Source organism: Sorex araneus, chromosome 11 (genome assembly GCF_027595985.1).
Source record: "Sorex araneus isolate mSorAra2 chromosome 11, mSorAra2.pri, whole genome shotgun sequence".
NCBI classification, from domain to species: Eukaryota; Metazoa; Chordata; class Mammalia; order Eulipotyphla; family Soricidae; genus Sorex; species Sorex araneus.
The window spans coordinates 37,658,759-37,675,153 of NC_073312.1; the positions used below are offsets into that span (position 1 = coordinate 37,658,759).

The 16,395-nt window shown below is 39.9% G+C and overlaps 1 protein-coding gene across 1 annotated transcript; it reads right to left on the bottom strand.

Annotated features, from left to right (window-relative positions):
• Positions 1-6,058: 6,058 nt before the first annotated feature.
• On the bottom strand, positions 6,059-6,997 carry LOC101549719 (olfactory receptor 6C75-like). Its single transcript, XM_004607377.2, has one exon. It carries the CDS (start codon positions 6,995-6,997, stop codon positions 6,059-6,061), a length of 939 nt encoding a protein of 312 aa, XP_004607434.2.
• Between the last annotated feature and the right edge of the window lie 9,398 nt (positions 6,998-16,395).

The following is a 16,395-nucleotide window of genomic DNA, read 5'->3' on the forward strand; positions in this document are numbered from 1 at the left end:
CTTATAGGGGTTCTTCTTGTCTTACAACAGCCCCTTTAGTGCTTCTTTTAGGTTTGGTTTTGAGTCTATGAAGTTCCTGAGCTGTTGTTTATCCCCATAGTAGTATATGATTCCTTTTAGTTTGAATGAGAGTTTAGCCGGATAAAGTATTCTTGGTGAAGCGTTGATTTCATTGAGTTTTTTCACTATATCCCACCATTGCCTTTGAGCTTGGAGGGTTTCCTCTTATAGATCTGCTGTGAGTCTAAGGGGTGCTCCTTTGTATGCAATTTCCTTCTTGGACCTTGCTGCTTGCAGTATTGTGTCTCTCTGAATGCTGTCCATCATTGTAACTATGATATGTCTTGGGGTTTTTCTATTAGGATCTCTTTTAGCTGGCACTCTTCGGGAGCCTTGAATCTGGATGCCCGCATTGTCCAGCTGTGGGAAGTTTTCCGCAATGATTTGTTTGACTGTGTCTTTTTCGTTGGGGTTGGTTCCCTGTGGTTCTTGTAGTCCAATGATTCTAATGTTGTTCCTCTTGAAATCATCCCCTTAGGACTCTGATTCTGGCTAGAGCTATTTTGAGGTCTCTTGCCATGGTTTGTTGTTGCCTGTAGGCCTCTTGCAGCTCATCTTCAACATACTGATTCTGTCTTCGGCTGCAGTCATCCTATTGTTGAGGGCAGCCAGAGAGTTTTTGATTTCATGTACCGAATCCTTCATTTCTTTTTGAAGGTTTTTTATTTCTGCTCTCATTTCTTCCCGTATTTTGTCGGCTGTCTGTTGTATTGTTTCCGCCAGGTCTTCCTTGAAGTTGTCCATCTTTGCATTGAGTTCATTGAACATGTTGAGGATTTCAACTCTGAATTCTTTCTCAGAGAGGTCAAGTTTGTAGGAAACGCCCATTGAGGTTTCTGGACTCCTTTGATCGTCCTCTGCTTGCACTGGGGATTTTCGCTGTTTCTTCATGTTGTTGTTGTGGTATGAAAGAGGGCCCTTGAAGATGAGTATCCCTGTTCCCTTTTGTTGCAAAAAAGGATTGTGGATAGGCTCAGTTAATAGTGGTTGCCTTTTTACTTGCCGTTTGTAGAACCTGGTCTCCTACTGAGATGTTTCCTTCAATTCTTATGTGAAGTCTTGTGTTTTATTGTCCTACTGCTTGGGAATAGCTAGGATGTTAGTCTTGGATAGGATGTTGAGGAAACTATGTGCCGCCGTGTGAGCTTTGGCCACCGGTGATGAGGCCACGCCCACTTTTCTTAGGCCACGCCCCTGACGATTATGCCACGCCCCTTTCCCACAACCTGGCAGTGGTCAACGGGCTGGGGTCGGCATGCTGGCCACTCGGCGGGCAGTCCGGAGGGGAGGGAAACGCGGGGTGCTCAGGGCCGTGGAGCAGGCTGGGTCCGGAAGCTCTAATCTTAAGGACACACCTTTGGAAGTAATCTCCTTTGATCATGCGGATTTTAGTTAATTAAGAAACTTTTTCACCTTAAAGAGAACAAAATTCAGAATACAATGACAGTATGCAGATGGGGAGAAATTATTTGCCTATCACTTCAATAAAGGGTTGATATCCAAGATATATGATGCATATAGAACTTTACAAGGAAAAAATATCCAACTTCGGGGCTGGAGCGATAGCACAGTGGGTAGGGTGTTTGCCTTGCACATGGCCGACCCGGGTTCGAATCCCAGCATCCCATATGGTCCCCTGAGCACCGCCAGGAGTAATTCCTGAGTGCAAAGCCAGGAGTAACCACTGTGCATCACCGGGTGTGACCCAAAAAGCAAAAAAAAAAAAAATCCAACTTCATCAAAAAATGGAGAGAAGAGATACAAGAAAGTTTCTCACAGAAGATATTTCATGGCTAAAAGGCACACATGAAAACAATGCTCTCTATCACTAATCATCAGGGAAATGCAAACCAAAACAACAATGAGATATCAACTCCACATCAAAGAGACTGACATTCACTGACATTCATCCCAAAGAATAAAAACAACTGTTGGCATGGATGCAGAGTGGGGGTCGGGGGTGGGGGGAGGGAGGCGGGAGCGGGAGTTATGGACGAGACTTTTGGGAATATTGATTGGTTAAGGCTGTTTGGGAAAACAATATTGACAACTTCCTAATAACTAGGAATTGAGGGGGCTAGAGTGACAGCACAGCGGGTAGGACATTTACCATGCATGCAGCCTATCTGGGTTCAATTCCCAGCATCCCTTTTGTTCCCCGAGCACCACCTGGAGTAATTCCTGAGTGCAGAACCAGGATTACCCCTGTGCTTCGCTGGGTGTGACCCAAAGACCAAAAGAGAGAGAGAGAGAGAGAGAGAGAGAGAGAGAGAGAGAGAGAGAGAGAGAGAGAGACAGAGAGAGAGAGAGAGAGAGAGAGAGAGAGGAAAATAAAGAAAGAAGAAAGAGAGGAAAATAAAGAGGAAAAATTTTAAAAGGAAAACAAATGAAGGGAAAGGAAAAAGGAGAGAAAAGACAGATAAGATATCTAAGGCACAGAGACTGGCGTGTAAGGGGGAAAAGACAAATAGGTGAGACAAGGGAATATCTTAGGATGGTAAATTGCATGTTGCTGTAATGTTGGGTACATATAGTTGTCAAAGCAGTAAATATTTTGGTACTAAGACAAAAACTGACTTAGTAAAGATCTAAAAAATATTATCGATATTTCCATAAGAGGGAAATATACCAGGAATTTGTGCCCTCAAAGAATTGATCTTATATATATACACAGTGAAAAAGCAGACATCTGCAAACCGGGGAGATAATTATGGACAGCCTTAAATTTGTATTTGTTGCCTCCAAATCAGTGAGAAATTAATTTTTGTTGTTTAAGTCATGTGTTAAAGGAATACTTCCCCTATTCCTATACAAAACATCTAATTACTCAAATAACCTCATGTCTCCCCTATTTCTATATGTCTATTTTCTCAGATATCCTCAGTGTTTACGTAGAAATGAATCAATTCAGTTTACTGAATCTCAGAATCCTTGAAACTACTTTAACTGCTTTATTACCGTTTGGTGAATGTTATCTCAAGCCCAGCCAAAAGACCACAATTCATATAGGAGGCTGTATAAATTTATTTTCTGCTTTCTAAATTAAATTTTAATTGAATTGGAAAACAGCATGAATATTTGTTTAAAGTATAAGAATAAAGCTTCCACATAACCTTCTGACCCACATCTTGACAATAATCTCAATAACACAAAAACACTAACTCAAAAAGTTATATACACACCTATGTTTATTGAAGCACCAAGTTTTCTGGCCAGGATATAAAACCAAATATCCAAAGACAGATGGATAGATAAAAAAAAGTTGTGGTATGGGACCAAAGTGATAGTACAGTGGGTAGGGCTCTTCTCTTGCCTTGCATGCTGCCAAGTTGAGTTAGGTACTAGGCATCTAATATGGTCCCCGAAATCTCACCAAGAATGATCCCTGAGCACAGAGCCTGGAGTAACCTCTGAGATGCCAAGTGTGACCCCCCACCCCCAAAAAACACATTTTTAAGAGTTTTGGTATGTATACTAAATGGAGTGCTACAGGTCCACAATAAAAGATGAAATTTTGCAGTTTACAAGAACAGGAGAGCATCGTGTAAAGTGAAATCTCAGAAGGAGAAGTGCAATTATTGGATGATCTCACTCATCTGTACATAGAGAAACAAAACCAGGGAATAGACATTATTGAATGAGATAAACACCCTTGGCAGAACAGATTACCAAGTAGTAGGAGCACTGTGAAGTGGAAAGATAGATGAGAAATGTTACAAAGATAATGTTGGAGGGTGCTGGTTGTGAAGAGTGAGTTCACTGTGTACAAAACCATAATGTAACCACTATTGTAATCATGGTATCCAGTGAATGGTCCATCTCTAGATATTTCTTCTCCTGATTTTGGGGAGTATAATCTCTCTGCCTACTTTTCTACTCGGGTGTTGGTTTTTCCAGCATCTTTTTCATATAATGATTACATCACTTAATATGTAGTCTGCCATAACATGTTAATTTTGTCTGACATTCTTCACTATTAAGGTTAGGTCTAACCTTCAAGGCCAAATATTAGCCAATCATAGTAGAGAGCTTATTTCATAAATGTCATTATGCTTAACTTCAGGATTTGAGTAAAAAAACATAATAAATGATGTTATATTTTAGAGAAATTTCTGCTGAAATAGAAGTGTATAAAAGATATACTCTTCTATTCTGAAAAGAAAAACAAAAAGCATGCAAAAACCAAGGTTTGAGACTTCATTTACTCCAATAGGTTATGACTGTCACTGTCACTGTCATTCCGTTGCTCACCGATTTGCTCGAGCAGGTACCAGTAAGATCTCCATGTGAGACTTGCTGTTACTGTTTTTGGCATATCGAATAGGCCACGGGTAGCTTGCCAGGCTCTGCCATGCGGGCGAGATCCTCTTGGTAGCTTGCCAGGCTCTCCAAGAGGAGCGGAGGAATCGAACCTGGATTGGCTGCGTGCAAGGATAATGCCCTACCTGCTGTGCTATCGCTCCAGCCCAATAGGCTATCAGTCAGAATATAACCAATTGTTGGCAATATATGTTTAATTGTTTAAAAAAAAGAGTTTGACTTGTTTAATTTAATTTGCTGAGTGATATAAAGTTAATATATAGCTTTAAGAAGTTTGATTTTTCAGAATAAAATTTTAAAATGTAGAATAAGTGCTCCCATTTAATGATGTACACACATTTTATAGAAAATTTAGAATAATAACCAATTATAAGTAACATTATTAATCTGAATAACTGGAACTAGCACTAATATTTTAAGAAGTTAAGAGCATTTATCTTTTGTGGGACAACTAACCATCCTTAGGAGAAGTCTAGACTCCAAAAAAGCTTTTGAGTTTTTTTTACAACATGGAAATATTGTATGTTTGTGTAACTAGTCAGTGTATAAAGCAAATCATAAGTGGAAGAGCTGATAAAATATAAGGCCAATTATACTACAAAGTTGGTTGGTTAAATATGGAATGTGGGCCTCAAGTGCTGCTATTAACATAATTTATTTCAAAAGAAAACCGTCCATGAATAAAATTTTTATTATCATAATTTTCATGACTTTGGTAAAGTTAATCTGCTTAATCATGTATATAGACAAAGAAAATAAAATTTAAAAAAGTTTAAATTACTATGTTTCGATGTATATCATTTTAATGAAATGGTTTACATTAAAGGTAAGACTACAGTTCTGTAAAAAGTTTTCAATTAAAGAGGTAGAGGAAGGAAGGAAGGAAGGAAGGAAGGAAGGAAGGAAGGAAGGAAGGAAGGAAGGAAGGAAGGAAGGAAGGAAGGAAGGAAGGAAGGAAGGGAGGAAGGAAGGAAGGGAGGGAGGGAGGGAGGGAGGGAGAAAGGGATGGAGGAAGGGAGGGAGAAAAGGAGGGAGGAAGAAAGAAAATAAAAGAAAGAAAGTAAGAAAGAGAGAGAAAGAAAGAAGGAAGGAAGGAAGGAAGGAAGGAAGGAAGGAAGGAAGGAAGGAAGGAAGGAAGGAAGGAAGGAAGGAAGGAAGGAAGGAGGGAAGGAAGGAGGGAAGGAAGGAGGGAAGGAAGGAGGGAAGGTAGGAAGGAAGGAAGGAAGGAAGGAAGGAAGGAAGGAAGGAAGGAAGGAAGGAAGGAAGGAAGGAAGGAAGGAAGGAAGGAAGGAAGGATAAAAGAGCTACAACAGATGCAGGGAGCAGGGAAAATGGGGACATTGGTGGTGGGAAATGTACACTGGGGAAGGGATGGATGCTGGAACACTATGTAATTGAAACCCACTCATGAACAACCTTGTAAATGGGTATTTCACTGAGATTCAATAAAAATTTTTTAATTTGCAATTAAAATAAACTGAATGAGTAGAATGTTTAGGCAAGAAAATTGCACATATCATGTTAAAATGGGACATTAAAAAAGTCAGAGACTTTCCTTCATGGAGATCAAGATAGGTCTGCAAGAGATTCTTCACAAGAAATTTCTTAAATGACTTTATTAGAGAAATGAAAGCATGTAGTTCTCTGAAGCAATGCACAGCAAGGCCATGTAATATTTTTATCTTGACATTTTCATTCTGCCCACTTTCTCCCTGAGAGCTTGGTGGACCTGCTTGTTCCGCAGAGTGTAGATGACAGGGTTCAGCAGTGGAGTCACCACTGTGTTCACAAGGGCAGCCTCCCTGTTGGATTCCAGCCTGTTTGTTTGCTTTGGTTTCACATAGATAAAGATACAACTGCCATACATCAGAGAGAGGACAATGAGGTGAGATGAACAAGTGGAGAAAGCTTTCTGTCTCTCCTTGGCTGATGGGAGACGAATGATTGTCACTACTATGTTGCTATATGCAATGACAATTATGGTAAGGGATGTAAAAAGGACACACAAGGCTAGAACAAATGCTATGCTTTCAACAGATCTTGTGTTGGAACAAGAGAGGTGTATCAGGGGGCCAATGTCACAGAAGAAATGAGGGATGAGAGAGGGACCACAGAAGGATAACTGAGACACCTTCACCACCAGGCCAGTGACAAAAGTAAAAGCTAAGGTAAAGCAGGAAATGATCAGGAGGGCACAATTTTTCAAGTTCATGATAGTTGGGTAGTGCAGAGGCCTGCAAATGGCCATGTACCGGTCCAGAGACATCACTGCCATGAGGATGAAACCTGATGCTCCCAGAAAAACAATGAAAAAGGCTTGTATGAAACAGGCAACAAAGGAAATTGTTTGTCTCCCTAAAAGAAAGATGACCAGCAATTTCGGAATTACAGTACTTGTGAAGCAGCATTCAAGGAAGGAGAAAATGCTGAGGAAAAAGTACATTGGTGTCTGGAGTCTGGAGTCAGCGCAAGTGATGGTGATTATGACCGCATTGCCTGCCATGGATGCCAGGTATGCCAGCAGATGCACCAGGAAGAGAACCTTTCCCAGGTGCTGGACAGCAGGAAACCCCTCCAAAGTGAATTCTTGGACAGTCGTCTCATTCTCCATTTCCATGGATGTCTTTGTCTGCAGTAGATAGCCTGCTGTCCTAAACCTACATAAGGAGATGACAGCAAGCACAGAAATTTTAGGGGAACAAAATGTTAGGTTAACTGATTACCCATTCAGGTGGTGAGACAGAGAGCAAAACGGTCCAGGCAAGTTGGTTATTGAACCCAATGTATCTGGGTCCAAAAAGAGTTCATGACTGAGTTCTATCCATGAGTGATGACTCATCGAAATTAGTATGGAAATTTAATTTATCTTTGTGAACTTTGTCTTTACTGGGTAAAATAAAAAGGGCAGTATCTCTATGTTTTTGTCTGATAATTTACATAAATCATGTAACATGAAACATAATTTTTATATTTTTTATATTTTCCTCAGTGTAAAACTGTAAGATAGTCATTAGTAGTATTATCTGCATAAAGGATAATTAATGTTTGTGTACTATAAAATGATTTGTTTTACACTAAACTAAGTTTAAAAACCAACTGAACTACTTAGCAACATTGGTAATATTGCCTTTTAATATTACCTTTAAAAATTCAAAAATTCATTTTTCAAATCATCACCACTTATTACGGACTTTTATGGTGTTGGATACTCTGCTGGACACTGAAACTCAGCCTTACTATTGTTCTTCAAAAATTTGTTTTTTTGCTTCCACCTCATCCTTCAGCAGGAAGAAATACTAAGGTGGTTTATAGATTTTCAGAAAAACAATGGTATATAGTTGGGACTAAGTAGATTAAGTATATCTACCCAAATCCCCAAGTCCAAGTGTTTTCAAATGCTATAACAAAATATTTTAAACCGTATTTGATGACATATAGTCAATGAACTTACCAAAAATTCTCCTATGAATTTTAGGGAGAGCTGAACTTTAGACTTTCTATCCTTCAGTTGGGCTGGAGCGATAGAACAGTGGTAGGGAGTTTGCATTGCACGCAGCCAACCCAGTTTTGATCCTGTATCCCTCTCGGTGTATCCCGCTGGTACAGCAGAGCCTGGCAAGCTACATGTGGCGTATTCGTTATGCCAAAAACAGTAACAAGTCTCACAATGGAGACATTACTGGTGCCCACTTGAGGAAATTGATGAACAACGGGATGACAGTGTTACAACCTTCAGTTAAACACAATTTATGTATTAGTGTCCTAAGGAATGATCTGGTCCTGATTGATGATATTCTTTATTACAAATTCTCCCAAACCATGTATAATTTGACTGAACTTGTAATTGCATGATTTACTTTAAGGCCTCTAGGCTCCATGCTCATATGGAGAGAGACTGAGTGTGGCAGTAGTTTAGATGATTTAGCACACTCAGCAAGAACATTCTGGGAACTTGGCACCTGCATGCTCCCTATTACACAAAAAATCAATGTACCTATACTTTCCCCTATGCTTTTCTTCTCAGTAAACCACTTTTCTTTTTAAAATCAGTTTTTAGAGCATTGCAAAGCTTTTAATGACTGGATTTCAGTCATATAATGTTCAAACACCCATCCTTCCACCATTGTAATTAGGCATTATGGTTTGCAATAGAGAGGCTGAAAGAGTAAAGCACTTCTTTGAAAATAGTTTTTGGTTCTAAATTGTCAATACTAAGTGAATGTACAATGGTGTTTGGCTCTAGCATCCCAAATTAGACATGTTAGCAGAATATGTTTCTACCACTATCCTACCAAGAACCATGTCTCATAAGTGCCATTAATGCAAGTAATCTGGTCATTTCTGAAATGAACAGCCCATGGGGCAGTCTGAAAACCCCTGTTCAAAATGTCAATACTATGTTCTCCAAATGATCATGGTCCCTGATTCAGAATATCTCCACATACTGAGTGGGAGGGCCTGCAAGGATTACCCTTCCTGCAAAATTCTCTTCCAAAAATTAATAACTAACAAAGCTTTGAAGAAAAAGGGAAATAAACTCATTTGTCACAGCTTTCTCCATAATAGGGGATATATGCATTTCTAATTATGACTTCTTGACTGACAAAACAGTGTTTATGGATCATAGAATATTACATATCAGGGCTCTTCTTGGAAGTCTTGCTCACCCAACACCCCAGAAAGGGGAAAAGACAATGAACCACATTTTCACTGCCCCCAATTCTGAATGAAAATGTAATTCTGAGTTACTAAGATTTCTAATAAAAGATCTGACCCTCCCTTCTTCTGTGGGTATTGCCCACTGTAGTATGCAGCATTACCCTCTACCTCTCTGGCCTTAGGAGATGTGCAGACATGTTTTCTTCTGCTAAGTGTCCCATTCTTTTGGGTACATCAGCTCCAAAATATCTCCCACTGCATTATATGTATTTGCAAAGATCAGCTACTGATCTCCAGCACCGCATGAGCCACAAAGCATCATGAGAGTCATCTTGGTAGCCAAAGCAATGTTGGGCATCAGCATGTGCCTCTGTCCCCCCTTCTTGGACCTCTCACCTTTCCATGTGGAGTAATACCCTTCTGCCACACTGATTCAACAGCAAGAAGCTCTTTTAGGTCTGATGACTTCATGAAGTTTTCCCATAAGTCTGTGTTCATCACCAACCAAGTGAACAGGAGTACAGGACTCTCAAATCACATTAGATGCTGAAAAAAAAAAACGGGACATAAAGTAAATCTGGGCTTATTCTCCTGGGGTGTGGGAAAGCTAATTAGTCATCACTTTGAGCAAGAGATACTGGTACATACCTTACATTTATCTTTCCATTGTTTGTGATGACACCAGCTCCCAGATGTCCACACAGGGTTTTTTTGCCAAGAATTTTCAAAGTAAATACACGACTTAATTTCCCAAGGGTTTCTAAAATCCCAGTTTGGTTGTTGCTACTCATTCTATGTAAAAGTTCAGACTAAACTGTTCAATGCATGCTGTGTATACTGAGGCAAGACACTGAGGTTGAAAGATGAGATTTTATTTATGGATTAGTGGGAATTGCCCTGATTTTCATTAGGCTCTGGGAAAAACAGTAGTTTCTGAAGGAGTAGCTTAGAGAAATTATCCTTCTCCTTTTACCATCCTTCATGCCTTCTCCTAATGCTGATTTCACTGCAGAGCTATGCCTGAAGAAAATTTTTGTGCAACTCCCAATCTCCCCACAAAAGGGGGACACACTTTCTTCCTCTTTGAGGAAGAAAAGAGAATGAAAAGTCATTCATATGCCACCTCTATTCTGGTGAGCACTCTTTCTGATCTTTACTTTTTCAGGCCTCCTCAGCAGTGCTCAGGGACTCATGAACTACTGGAGTGACTGATATAAGTCATTCCTTTGGTGCTCTGGCCCAGCAGTGCTGGGGCTACCAGAATGACTCTTGTGGTGCTTGGAAAGCAGGCAGTGCTGGAGATCAGAAGCAGATCTTCACAAATGCACAGCCTGTGTCCCTGGCCTCAATCCTTGACCTAAATTTGGGAAATAAACTGGGTTTATGTCTCTGCTATACAGCACTTACCTTGCACATATGGGGTTGAGGGTTCAGTAATCCCACCAAGAAGAATCTGAGAAATGCTTTCTCAGATTATTTCCAGATACAGTGGGAGGAAAATACTACCATGTGTAGCATCTACTGGTCCTGAAACCTGCTTTTCCTTCTGGGAGCCTCAGTCAAAACCTGGGCTTCATGATTATATTCTCACTGATAAAGGGAAAATAAGAATAACTGAGATAAATAAATAGAGTCTATACAGAATAATATCCATATTATGATTGTGGAACAAAGGAAGAAGAGTGGACTCAAACCTGGTATAATGGAAAAGATTAACAAGTGGACACTTGACCAGAAATGGGATGAGTTAATTATACTATGCATCTACCACAGGGCAGTGTCATGATATCACTCGTATCACTTTTCATCCTGTTGATCTTCGATTTTCTTGAGCGGGCATCAGTAATGTCTCCATTCATCCCTGTAGCTTGCTAGTGTAGCCCAATGGTATCTGCTTGCTCCAGGAACATTAACAGCCTCAAACCGTTTTTTCAGGATTTTGATGAAGAAGTCTGGCCATCTTGTAGGTGAGCAGCCACACAGTATTTTGACGTCCCATGGAATCCAGTTAGTAACAGCTCTAGTCTAGTGGTCATCTCTAAATCACATTACATGTCTGGCCCATGTGATTTTCCACACCTTGGCAGAGGAGACAGCATCCCTGATTCTTGATCATCAATGGAGGTCGGAACTCTGGATTCCTTCTCTCACTTGAGTGAAATGTGATATTCCAAGCATAGCTCTTTCAAATCCTCTTTGGGACACCCAAATGGCGTTCTCCCAAAAAGCGTACCTGTTTGCGTAGAGCCCAGGTCTCTGAGGCATATGTTAGTGGAGGAGGAATGGTGGAGTAGAAAAGATGTGCCCAGAGCTTAACCACCTCTTCGATGCTCTTGAAAGTGTTCCACGCTGCTCTCTTCTTCCTGTGCAGTTCTGGCACCAAGTCGTTCCTCATGTTGAGTTCTCGACCCAGGTACACATAGCTGCTGCATTCAGAGATGTTCTTTCCGCTGAGAGCAAATGGAATGTCAGGGACTAGTTTGTTTTTCATGAGCAATGTCTTGGTGAGATTCAGCTTCAGTACAACCTTTCCATACTCACAGTCTAAGTCAGCCATTTGTGCCGCTTGGCTAATGTTTGGTTTTATAAGAACGATGTCATCAGTGAAGTGGAGGTGGTGTAGTTGCCAGCCGTCTATCTTCACTCCTATTCCTTCCCATTCCAGTCATCACATGACGTTCTTGAGGATGGCACTGAAGAGTTTTCGAGTATCACCCTCGAACCCCTCTCTTTACGTCGATGATCACTTCCTTGTAGAATCGTGAGGTCCTCGTGGTGAATCTGTAATATAACTCATGGAGGATCCTGATGTACTGAGTTTGAATGCCCTGTTTGGCTAGGGCTTTGATGACCGCTTCAGTCTCAACAGAACCAAAGTCCTTCTTTAAATCCATGAACGTTAGACAGAGCAGCATCTTGAACTCTCATGCAACTTCAATGAGCTTGGTCATCGTGTGGATATGGTCAATCGTGCTGAATCCTTTTTGGAACCTTGCTCGCTCACATGTTTGTTCTTTGTCTAGCATTCTGCCTATTCTATTCAGGATGACTTGAGTGAAAAATTTCTAGATGACAGACAACATGCAGATTGGGCGATAGTTGCCAATGATATGAAGATCTCCTTTCTGTACAACAGAACAGTCCTGCTGGTTTTCCATTGGGATGGAAACTTGCATTCGGACAGGTAGAGTGTTAAGAGCTGAGTCACTGTATTAACAAGTACTGGCAGCAGATTCTTCAGGTGTTCAGTTCTGACCTTGTCTAGAGCGGGAACTGTATGCATCTTTACTGATGAAATGGTGTGTCAGATTTCGGAAGGGAGAACGTTGGGAACGACATATCCATCCTGCGGAATTTGGTATGTGAGCAGATGGACATGGCTATTGAAGAGATCTGAGTAGAAGTCTGAATAATCCTCTCCATTGCTCTTCTGGAAGATGTGATAGATCCATCAGGACATCAGCGGGCAGTCATCTTGGTCTTGTAGTTGGCGAAGGTCTGGCGAGATTTGCAAATACTTTTCCCAGCTTCTGCCGCATTGGCCAACACTGCTGCTCTTCTCTCTTTGAGGTATTCCTTTAACACTTCTCTGAACAGCTTTGAAAGCTTGGATGTTAGCTTGTGATTTCCTGAGGCTCATGCCAAGCCACGTTGGCGAATGAGCTTGAGAGTTTCCAAAGACAGGTGTCTGTGGCTTTCCCACTCTCGGCATTCCTTGCAAAGTCATGGAGGTGCTGATATATAGGGCAGTGTCATGATATAAATAGTCCAAATGTGTTTTCCTCTTTTTCCTTTTCTCCTGATTGTCTTTGTCATTTTTTAATCTCCAATATTTATGATACTTTGACATTTGATTTTTCCCATAATTTTTTATTATTCCTTATTCTTTGAGCATTTAGTCAGAGTAACAAAGGAGAGTATTGATAAAGTGACATTTATCATTATTTAAAGTTGCAGTGATAAAGTAATTATCAATGTGTGACTTTTTTGAATAATAGTACTGTTTTTTCACCTTGTCACTGAAATGCTCAGGTTATACCAATACTCAGGGTTTGGATCATAAAAAATATTGTGGTCTAAAATGGTCTGCTCATAGAATGTTTTTAAGTTTCAGTATTATAACGTTAAGTCTTAAAGGATAACTATAGTGTCAGGAAAGGCAAATCCCTCCACTTAGCATATTAAGAGAGAAGGATCACTGTCATTGTCATCCCATTGTTCATTGATTTACTCGAGCAGGCAACAGTAATGTCTCTATTATACTCAGCCCTGAGATTTTAGCAGCCTCTCCTTACTCGTTTTTCCAATGATTGGAAGCTTTTCAGGGTCAGGGGAATGAGACCTGTTATTACTGTTTTGGGCATATCGAATACACCATGGGAAGCTTGCCAGGCTCTGCCATACGGGCAGGATACTCTCAGTACCTTGCCGGGCTCTCTGAGAGGTATGTATATCTCTTTTACTATATTTGGGATATGAATACACCCTGGAGGACCTTGCAAGGCTCTCCCGTGTGGGCAATAGACTCTTGGTAGCTTGTCAGGTTCTCCAAGAGGGAGAACAACGGTATTAGACCAAGCCTCCTCGAGTTTGGTCTTACAGTCTCTAGATTTTGGCCATTGGTGGAATTACAAGGTGCCAGGGGCAATCTCTGGGTGTGGCTGCCAAGCTACTGGAAAATGGGGGGTCTTGGTGGAGAAGGCCTAATCCTAATCCTAGCAGGCTTGAAGATCTCAGCCCTGGGTCCCGCACACCTGGGTTCTTCTGCCAGTCCATTCATGCGTGAGGCTCATCCAAATGTGTGGAGCATGGCCTTGAGCATGGCTGTAGCTGGGTTCCAGAGACCTTCAACTGTCAAGGCTCTGCTTGGTGTGGGGAGGGAAAGGCAACCCATATGATATATATATATATATATATATATACACTATATGTATATATATATCCTTCTCAAAATATGTATCTTGAGATTTATATATTGTTTGATTATTCAATACCTATGTTTGATTATTCAATTGTTTGATTATTCAATCCCTTTTCTCCTTCTTCTTTGGTAACCATTGATTGGTCTTCACTTTCTTTTTGTTTATGAATGGAAAAATTAAACCTTTTTCCCTAAAAAAATATCCACTACAGAATGACTAAGTTCAATTGAATAGGTGGATATCTGTGGATCTTTGAAGTGAAACTATTTTACTTAAAGTAGCTAACAATTTTCTTTTCCTTTTTGTCTTGCACCAGTCAATTGATTGCTTGAGTGTCTAATTGATGTTATCTATCATATTCTTTGTTAAGATATTCTTATTCTTTGAACTATCACCTTTCTTCTCTAACTACTTTACTCTTTGTTTAACCACTTAACCATTTAACTCTTTGTTTGTTAACCACTCAACCACTTGTCTCTGTTTAACTACCCGCATTTTAGTTCTTGTTTGATTAGCTTATTTTTGGTTTTATGTTAATTGATAGATTGTTAAGTTAACTGATTTTTGGCTTCTGTATATTTGTTAGTTTACTGAAATTCCAAGATGTGGCTAGACTCTGTAAAAATCTCTTGCATTTTAAACGCTTCTCTGATGGGTACTGGGTAAACAATTTTTAAACTTTTTAAAAATGTTTTAATGAATTACCATGAGGTACAGTTACAGACTTACAAACTGTTGTGCTTACATTTCAGTCATGCAATGATCAAACACCCATCCCTCCACCAGTGCCCATTCCCCAGCACCAAAGTTCCCAGTATCCCTCCCAACACCCCCTCCCCATCCTTCCCCCACTCCCTGAGTAAACAATATTTATAGTCTGTCAGCTGTCTTTGTATCTTGATCACTGTTCCTTTTGAGGTGGAGATGCCTCTTAAATTAATGTAATCCCATTTATCTCTGCTTCCACTTGCTTGATCAGCAGTATATCATCTTTGAAGATGCTTTTAGCTTCAATGTCACAGAAGGTTCTTTCATAATTTTTTTATGTACCTTAAAGATTCAAGTCTGATATGGAGGTCTTTAATCCATTTTGATCTGATTTTTGTGCCTTGCATTAGAAAGAGGTCTAAATTTCTTCTTCTCCTTCTCCTTCTCCTCCTTTTCCTCCTCCTCCTTCTCTTCCTTCTCCTCCTCCTCCTCCTCTTTCTTCTTTATTTTTTTTTGCATGTAACTGTCCAGTTTTCCCAGTACCACTTCTTGAAAAGGCTTTCCTTGCTCCATTTCATATTTTTGCTCCTGTATCAAAGATTAAGTGATCTTTTGGGGGTCAGTGTCAGAATATTCAACTCTGTTTCATTAATGTCTGGGTCTGTTTGAATCCAATACCATGCTTTTTAAATCTACTACAGCTTTGTATTACAGTTTGAAGTTGGTAAGGTGATGCCTCCCATCTTCTTTTTCGCAAGGAATGCTTTAGTTATTCATTGGGGTTCATTGTTCCATAAGAATTTTAGGAGTGTTTTGTCTATCTCTTTGAAAAAGATATCTATCTCTTTGAAAAGATGGATATCCTTTTGGGACTGCATTTAATCTGTGTAATGCATTCGTAAGTATTGTCATTTTGACAATGTTAATCCTCCTGATCCATCTGATCCATGAGCTAGGGATGTCTTTCCATTTCCTTGTGTCCTTTTTTTATTTCTTTAAGTGGTGTTTTGTAGTTTTCTTTGTATAGGTCATTCACCTCTTTAGTTAAATTGATTCCAAAGTACTTGATTTTCTCAGGCATGATTGTGAATGGGATTGTTTTTCTGATATCTATCTCTTCTTTTTCATTATTTATACATTGGAAAGCCATAGACTTTGCGGTATTGATTTTGTAACCAGCCACTCTACTATACAAATCTATTGTTTCTAGGAGCTTTTTTTGGTATATTCATGGGGATTTTCTAAGATTGGCCTCATGTCATCTTCAAATAGTGAAAGGTTGACATCTTCCTTTTCTATCTGTATGCCCTTGATATCTTTTTCTTGTCTAATGGCCATAGCAGGTGCTTCTAGTACTATACTAAATAAGGCACTGGCAGAACTTTTCAAGAAAAAAGCAGCCAACTCCTTTAAAAAATGGGAAGAAGAAATGAACAGAAACTTCCTCAAAGAAAAAATACAAGTGGCCAAAAGACACATAAAAAATGGTCTGAAATGCTAATCATCAGGGAATTGCAAATCAAAACAACAAAACATCATCTCATAACACAGAGAATGTTATACACTGAAAAGAACAAGAGCAATTAGTACTGGTGATGTAGGCAAGCATTGATATTGAAAAGGGGCCCCCATGGCTATGGAATTCCTATGGAGTACTAAAACCACCTGGTTCTAAGGCTGTCAGGATGCACCTTGTAAGCACAGGAACGAAGGCCTGGTAAAACCT

Coding starts and splice junctions, on each gene's coding strand:
- LOC101549719 (XM_004607377.2), bottom strand. CDS start 6,997: ATGGAAATGGAGAATGAGACGACTGTCCAAGAATTCACTTTGGAGGGG.